We start from the raw sequence: 8,909 nt of genomic DNA, 5'->3' as shown, positions 1-8,909 counted from the left end.
AATAAAACTAGATAAATAAAAACACTGAAAAAAACATTACAAACTATTTAAATTTTTTAAGTATAATGTTATACTGTAGGTCTTTTTTATGCAATAATAAGTAAAGATGGTCCTGAAGAAGAAAAACGACATCTGTAGGAATTATGTGTTTATTTTCCTCAGTGTTGGGTCTGAGTGTGTATTAACATTATGCAGTTTTAATGCTGCTTTGCTACAGCAGTTAGTTCCGCATGTTTGATTTTAGTTTAACTCTGGATGACTTTCCTGACACAACCTCAAAGGGGCTTTGCGTTTTCAGCTGGAATTGAACCATCAACCTTTTACTGACGAGGTCAGAATGCTAACCACTGCACCTTTGCAGGCATCGTGATCTAAGGTCAATAAGTTGAAAATATCAGTTCTCTGATTTGCTGTGCTTTGAACTAACTGCAGATCAGTTCATTTACAGTCACTTTACAATCACAGTTTTTTTTATGAGCAACAACATGAGGTGTCTTGAAATACTGAGTTTAAGATTTATAAAAGTTGTAATAAATAATTTGTTTCATCTTTAATAAAAATATGAATACGCTGATGAAAGCTATAAATAAGGTATTGCAAAGAAAAGCTGTACTCTATTATTGCTATTTCTATGTTTTGTTCAAACCCTGGTACATGTGACAGTGATGAACAGTCATGACTTTAATGGTAACTGTATCATATATACTACACAGAAATGTATGTGTATATTTTATTACTGTTTGTTCTGTTAGATGGTCAATGCAGCTGCCAAAAATCAGGTTTACAGTGTGTGTGTGTGTGTGTGTGTGTGTGTGTGTGTGTGTGTGTGTTTATGTGTTTATGTTGGATGTTTCAGGTCAGCTGTGTTTTGATCTACAGAATCAGGGGAAAGAGTCTTTGTTTTGTTAGACTACTGCACTGTTTCTATACTTGAACATCTAAATAAAAGTTTAACATTGTGGTCGTGCATAATGTCGAGTATTCAGAGTGTGGAGAGGAGAGTATAATAACATGAGTGAACAGAAACTTTGTGAATATGAGTCATGTTCCAACCTGACACCACAAATACTGAATTACTGAGTATGTAAAGGTGGGTGCATCACTACTTTCAGCCAAGGAGATGATGTACTTTATAATTTTAGTTTGTTAAAGATTTCTATTCCAATTCTGGTTGAATTGGGCTTCAGCTCCAGATCCAAGTGACAGTAGGTCAAAATGATGTTACCTGTCAGTGTCCAGCATCCGTCTGTATTCAGTTTGAATATCACTATAAACTTATATGGATGAGTTTATGTCCTTTATTCACTGTAACGTTTAACTTTTGAGAGAGCAGGATGAAGACAGCAGAGAGCAAAAAGAAACAGAGTGGACATGTGGTCAAATTCACCGAACAGCATAAAGTTGTATCTTCAGTATAAAGCAGTGTGTTATACTGTTATCAATTATGGATCAATAACCTGCCCTTATCATAATAATAATAATAATCTTATCTTAATTATTCTAAGATGATATTTTTGTTATTTTCTTGTTCCTAGTTGAGTGAGGATGATGCAGAGAGAGAGGACAGAGAGGTTGTATAAGAACAGGAAGACTGAGGGAGCAGACAGTGAAGGCAGCTGAAAAACAAAATTAGTTTTTCATGTATTTCATGGAGACTTTGTTTTCCAGTAGCACACGTAAAACATGCCAGTGGACATTCTGAACAGGGGATATTGGTTTGAATAGCAGCATTTTACAGGATTCACTCCAAACATGGCTGAACAGGATGGCTGCCACTACAACGATATGACAGAGTACAAATCAGTTCTCCACGTATAAAACTGGAGTACACGATGCCCTGTGCTGTGTTTGCATGATAAAGGGAGGGTTCGATGAATTCAGAAATATTCATACGAAACAACTCTATTACCAGTTTGCTTCACGTACTGGTCTGTGGAGTGGCAGCGTGATTTTCCAGTGTCTGTACTGAATAACGACACTTAAAGTACTTGATGATTTGGTGGAAGCCTCTGTGTGGTTAAGAGACTGAAATACTGTTTCTTATCTTTTCTGCTTTGCCACAAGTAGTTATTTAACTTCTTTAACAAGTCTTCGCTTGGGTTGGGTAACTAAAGGCTCCGCCCTAAAACAGGTGGATGAGATTACAATCACTGATTATTCACTCTGATTCATTTTTAAACATTACAATACGTCATCCAACTAATTAGGCTGCTTATGAAGGTAACGTTTTAATGTGTATCAAATAGAATTGAGGTTTGAAAATGTGAAAATGGTTGATGACATTTGCAAGTAGCATTTTCTCCTAATATTAACGACAAGGTGTTAAAATGCTCAGCCCCCAATCATAATGCGAGGCGTTATGATTGGGGGCTGAGCTCCTTTAAAAGTCTGAACCTACAACTCCCCCAGTCTACTACATGAAGTCTTGCCCCCATAATTTTGATTTAGGGGCTTGTTGGACCAACTTCTCCTCTTATTTACTTATTTTGCTCTTTATGTGAAATAACAGTGGCATTAACCTACTACTGTAATTATGTTAGTCTTCATAAACTTTACACACTCAAAGCAAAAATAACTACACTAAGCTGTGTTGTGAAAGAGAAAATTAAACTGCAAATAGAATAACGAAACAGTTCCTGTTATAAGATTCTGCTAATGAAATTGAAATTAACCGCCACAGAATGAATGCACAGTTTTTTGGGGGATGAGAAAAGTCTGGGCTTCTCTGCTCAGGCTGCTGCCCCCGTGACCTGAACCCAGATAAGTGGCAGAAGCTGGATGCCATGTTTGAACTTCAGCAGGACGTTTCAACCATGTCTACACAACTGAATGCATCAGATTGTTGCTTTGTGATTGGCTGATTAGAAATGTGTGTTAATGACCTCTTTAACAGGTGTACCTAATAAAGTGTCCGGTCAGTGTATATGTATAACCTGTTTTCCTTTTGAACCACTGAGGGGAGCACTTCACCACAGTTTTAGTTCTTGTAGTGTCAATAAAACACTGTGTTTGTCCTCTGGTGACATTTTATTTGGGAATGTTTTCACTCTAAAGGGAGCCGAACAACACAGACAATAGAAACAATAGAAACTTTAAACTACAAAAAGTCTGAGCAGCATGACTCATAAACTAAACATACTTCTGTGTGGAAGCAAAGGCAGAAACACCCGGCCTCTCTCCCCGCCTCCTTATTTCATCACATTTCGCAGACTTTACTTTCAGTTCTGCGGATAACATCAGTGGTTTATTTTAACCCAGATATTAGTGACGTTGGCACTGAGGATGGTTTTCATTGGCTGATGATGCAGCTTTGACCTCAGCTGTGGGTCTCCATGCAGACCCACATAGATAATAAGATATTAGCTGTTAGATTATCGAGAGGTCACCATGAAACTGTTTATTTTTCTGCTTCTCCTGGAAATACACGGCACGGTGGGACGTGAGTTAGACATTTGTATCACTTACAGTAAAGTTTTTTAAACTTTGTTTTGCTAAGAAGGACATATTTAAGATTATTTTTAAAAAGGCTATTAATAGGTGTGTTTGCCCACGTTTAAATAAAAGCCATTAATATCTCTGCTAGTTCTGGGAAAATGCTTCAGGAAGCTTGATTAGCATCACTTTCAAGTCACAAACACCAAAAAGGTTTGTGAGTTTTAATCACATCAACGTATCAGTGACACCAAAGGACTTCCTGATTCCTGCGCAGTTCAGGGTGTGTCGGCAACATCACTAACAGTGTAACATGATCCATTACTCATCATCTGTTATTAATCACATCAATTTAGACTCTCAAAATAAAGTTGAACAAAAATACAATCTGATATTTTCTAATTTTACAACATTTGAAAAGAGCCAATAATGAGTTATTGATTATTTGATTCATAATTACATCGGTATTAGTCTCAAACATAGTAAAAAAAAAAACCTTTGTGTTGGACTGTGCCATAGTTTTGTTTTGTTTATAAAAACTGCCCTTAACTCAGCGCTGTTAGAATGATAATAGGATGATTAGATGAAATATGAACTGCATGCACTGTTTTTGTTGAGTCTAAAAGCTGAAACAGTCATTGTTTCTTACAGTGACTCGCTCTCTGAGATATTTCTACACTTCTTCCTCTGGAGTCTCAAACTTTCCAGAGTTTGTAGCTGTTGGTTTGGTTGATGATGTTCAGATGATTCACTATGACAGCAACACAGAGAAAGCAGAGTTTAAGCAGCAGTGGATGGAGAAAGCTGCAGAAGATGATCCAGAGTATTTGTCCCGCCAGACTAACAGGCTCATGAACACCCAGCAGGTCTTTAAAGTCAATATCGACACTTTGAAGCAGCGATTCAATCAAACTGGAGGTTTGTTTCTGTTTCACTTTTTTACTCTTAAAATGAAGCTTTTTATTAACCCAGCTGCTGACACTGAATAAAATCTCTCCAGGTTTTAAAGACCTTTGTTGTTACAGACTAGACTTGTAGTCAAGACTGCCTAAACCAAGACCAAGACAATACCAAGACCAGAGGGTATCGAGACCAAGACCAAGACAAAAAAGTCTTTACACTGTCTCTCACCCTCTCTTGTTTTTCACATAATGATAGTATCCTATATCCTCGCATGTGATTGGCCACAATATGGAGGGATTGGAGCATAGCTGAGCCACTGTGTGAGAGCTGAGCAGCGAAAGGAAATTAAGTGAGGAGCCGGCTCTCGCTCAATGGGAGTCGACTCTTCTGATTCACTACAAAGCACTCTCTAAGCATGCTTTTGTGCACGACACATTATCGAACGTTGGTTTGTGTGTCATGGGTACACAATCACTATCTGAGACAGCAAGACAGAGACAGCGAGACCAAGACAAGACCAAAGTCCGTCGAGACCAAGACCACGTAAAAGTGGTCTCGAGGCATCCAACTCTATTACAGACACAAGCTAGCTTGTTAGCGCCCTTAATGGAAGCTTAACCAGCCAAATTTTCAACATTATGCACTCCACACTGTATATAAATGCCACTTGTTTTGCACATATTCAACTCTGTATATTTTATATATTTTACTATTATTATTATTATTATTTTTTTTTTTTTACTATTTAATTTGTAAAAATGTGTATACACACACACACACACACACACACACACACACACAGGAAAATATTTAGTATACACATCCAGAAATGCATACACTATTATATATTGTACATATATTTATTAGTTTCAGGTTGGCCATTCTTGTATTTTGCTCGTTTGTGTTGTTGTGTTTGCACATCTCTGTTGCTTGTGGGGCTCGCACACAAGAATTTCACTCGCATGTGCTGTGCCAGTGTGCCTGCACATGTGATGTGACAATAAAAAGTGATTTGATTTGATTTGATTTGATTTTAAAAAGCTGATTATGTGTATTTATGTAGTTTTTATCGAAGCTCTTCAACTTAACTCCCTCATCTGTGGGCAAATGTCAACTATTTCCTGCCCCTCTTGGTTTCAGGTGTTCACATTAACCAGATGATGTACGGCTGTGAATGGAACGATGAAACGGCTGAAGTTAACGGATATCATCAGTATGGCTACGATGGAGAAGATTTCCTATCATTTGACCTGAGGACAGAGACATGGATCGCTCCAGTAATGCAGGCTGTAATCACCAAACACAAGTGGGACAGTGACAGATCTCTTTCAGGTGATCTGAGGAACTATCACTCCAAGCTTTGTCCTGAGTGGCTGAAGAAGTACGTGAACTATGGGAGGAGCACTCTGATGAGGACAGGTAAAATCACATGACCTGATTTATTGTAATACTTTTAATTAACAGGCCACATCCTGATCTTCTCATACATTTATTACCACTTCATCACATTTATGCTTTTCATTTTTCCCAATTTCTGTTTATTTTACTATCCAGTCACCATCGCTGCAGCTTTTTACAGCACTCCCTTCACTCAGTTGTGTACTTCTTGTAATTCTCCCATTTTCTTAATTATTCTTTAAATGGCATTTATGTTAATTTGTGTGTCTAAAACATTCAAAATACATCAAATGAAAATGGTAAACTCAGTATGAACGGTGATTTTTTTTTTTTTAAAATCTCTCAGAGCTTCCATCAGTCTCTCTCCTCCAGAAGTCTTCCTCCTCTCCAGTCACCTGCCACGCTACAGGTTTCTATCCTGACAGAGCCGAGATGGTCTGGAGGAAAGATGGAGTGGAGCTTCATGAAGGTGTGAACAAAGGAGAGATCCTCACCAACAATGACGGGACCTTCCAGATGAGTGTTGATCTGGATCTTTCATCAGTCACACCTGAAGACTGGCACAGCTACAGATGTATGTTTCAGCTCTCTGGTGTGAACGAGGACATCGTCACCAAACTGGACAAAGCAGCGATCAGGACCAATGAGGGTAAGACTGGAAAAAGAAGCGAGTAAAACTTTTATAAATACACCTTTATTTGATCTTATTTGGGTTTTCCATTTGGCCCCATGTGAAAGGAGGAAACTGGAAGAAGCCCTTTTCACACATGCTTAAAACAAACCACGTGTTTGATAGAGATTAGGGAGCAACAGGACTAATCATTCAGTATTTGATTTTAATAATGGAGGATGTGGGAGTGAAAAAAAAAACAACCAAAAAACTTTCATTTTTGGGCTTTAGTACAAAGTTAAACTGCTGATCCAAAACTTTCAACAAAAATCTAAAACAGGCAACAAACTGGTAAATCTAAAATACACTCAGAGAAATCACACGAGGGAAAACAAACAGACACTAAAACAAAGACTGAAGGGAGAGAAGAGTGTTTGTATGCACATGAGGTAATCAGAGAGTGGGAAACAGGAGGGTGACGAGACAATGCTGACAGAAAACTAAACGGATGAAACACTGAGTGAACTTAACGCAGGGACAGAAACAGAGACCCTTCAAGGACCAATAACACTCTGTGACTACAACACTAACAAGAACTAAAACACAAACAGGTCTGAAGGATCCACTAACACAGCACAGGTGAAAATAAAGATCAGACAAGTAAAGTAAGTCAGACAGGTAAAAACTACAAACTTTAATTTTAATGTGGTTTTAGTGACCCTGATTTTTTTTTCTGGTTTTATGTGATCTGTTTATAACATGGAAGAATCAAACCTGCTGTGATACTGTGTTCATTCACCTGTTGTTGATGACTGGCTCAGTGTAACTGCTAAACATCAAACTGTGATACAGTTTGATTATTCACTAATCTACATTAAAACATTGTCTGTGGTGTTTTATAGATAAAGGACTGGTGTGGTCTTAATGAACGTTGGTCCAACAGTGAGATGAACTACAGAATGTAAATGTGTTGGTTTCAGGTTCTTCAGTCTTCCCTGCTGGTGTTGTTGTCCGGATTATGGGCATCCTGCTCCTCCTGACTGTCTGCTTCTCTGCAGTCTTTATCTGGAGGAGAAAATATAAAGGTGAGAAATATGAAACACATTTACCTCCAACATGTTTCCAACATTTTGATGTTTATGCTCTTATAATTTGATATGTTTCATGTCTGTTACTTCTCATTTGATAAAGTTCATAATGTGTAAATATTTGATATTCAATCAAATGTTTCATACAAGTGGTGCAAACAGTGCCTTTATTCTTATGTGCTTTTGTATGTTTTGAATAAATAACTGTGTTACTGTCTGTGTTTTCAGAGCTGCACTGACAGTAAGTATTTAATTTATTAAATATATATATGTATATATATTTTATTAGATTTTCTTAAAAATAATTTTATTTGGTTTTTATATTTCAGATTTAAATGCTTATTTAAAATGTTTGAGACTTAAGATGTTTAAAAGATTTCTCTGTGTGTCATTCAGTGCAGCTTTAGAAAGAAATTTATCGCTCAACCATCTCAGCTTTGCATGAAGTCAGCCTCTCCCAGCTGTCATGACTCAAAGGTACATCCAGGACGAGATGCCAGTCTATCTGAGAAAGAGAGAGACAACCACACAAACTCACACATGCAGGGAAAAATTAGAATTAAAATGATTAATTAATTTATGGTAATTAAATTATTTTAGAATAAACATTTAACCTACAAAAGGGTCTTTCTGTGTGGCGCTTACATGTTCTCCCCGTGTTTGCGTGGGTTCTCCCCGGGTACTCCGGCTTCCTCCCTCAGTCCAAAGACATGCAGTTAGTGGGGATAGGTTAATTGGAAACACTAAATTGCCCATAGGCCTGAATGTGAGTGCGATTGGTTGTCTCTGTCTGTGTGTTAGCCCTGCAACAGACTGGCGACCTGTCCAGGGTGTACCCTGCCTCTTGCCTTAAGACAGCTGGGATAGGCTCCAGCGCCCCCAACGATCCTGAAAATGATCAGCGGAAACGAATGGATGGATGCATTAAACCTGTCATGCATCTTTTTATACTGTGGATGGAAACCTACACAGTTACAGTGAGAACCTGCAGGAACTTATGATCAGGAAGCTTCCTGCTGCATCCAAAACGGAGAAACTGAAAATAAAACAAGACGTTATTTTGGTTTTAATTTACAATGCAAGTCAGATTCAGTTTACATAAAGTGTTTGCACTGAAAACCTTTAGTTTTGGTGAGAGAGATCACTGCAGGAGCTCTCAGGCAAAGCTGAGCACACACACACACACACAAGTGCTTTTAAGAAATTAAAGAAAACTGATTTGCTCACGATATGATTTACAGTGTAAATAATATCACAGAATATGATGAGCTTATGTTAAGATGAACTGAAGAGGAGGAGAGGGACAGGTGCTGCTAGGGCGAGACTCTCGTGGAGTCCTTTAGTGCTGCAGGCAGGCAACATGCTCAAATAGCGCACAACTTCAGGTTTTTTATTTCTACATGATAATTCTGCATTATTAAGCAATAAGAACAAGTAGTCTGATGTCCTGTAATCATTATGAAGCTATATTATTATAT

At 37.9% G+C, this 8,909-nt stretch overlaps 2 protein-coding genes across 2 annotated transcripts in view; both read left to right on the top strand.

Annotated features, from left to right (window-relative positions):
* LOC147303377 (class I histocompatibility antigen, F10 alpha chain) overlaps positions 1 to 8,909 on the top strand; it is a 145,401-nt gene that overhangs the window by 112,904 nt on the left and 23,588 nt on the right. The gene's annotated exons all lie outside the window — the stretch shown is intronic.
* On the top strand, positions 3,376 to 6,583 carry LOC147303378 (class I histocompatibility antigen, F10 alpha chain-like). Its single transcript, XM_086280885.1, has 4 exons — positions 3,376 to 3,439; positions 4,084 to 4,350; positions 5,476 to 5,754; positions 6,080 to 6,583. Exons 1-4 carry the CDS (start codon positions 3,388 to 3,390, stop codon positions 6,406 to 6,408), a joined length of 927 nt encoding a protein of 308 aa, XP_086137011.1. The 5' UTR covers positions 3,376 to 3,387; the 3' UTR covers positions 6,409 to 6,583.

This window comes from Aulonocara sp. 'chitande type north' Nkhata Bay, linkage group LG22, assembly GCF_057382095.1.
Source record: "Aulonocara sp. 'chitande type north' Nkhata Bay isolate Kocher_YH1m ecotype deep benthic linkage group LG22, A_spYH_male_GT1.1, whole genome shotgun sequence".
Lineage (NCBI taxonomy): Eukaryota > Metazoa > Chordata > Actinopteri > Cichliformes > Cichlidae > Aulonocara > Aulonocara sp. 'chitande type north' Nkhata Bay.
The sequence above is the reverse complement of the archived record's forward strand: the minus strand, read 5'-3'. Positions and strand labels throughout refer to the sequence as shown.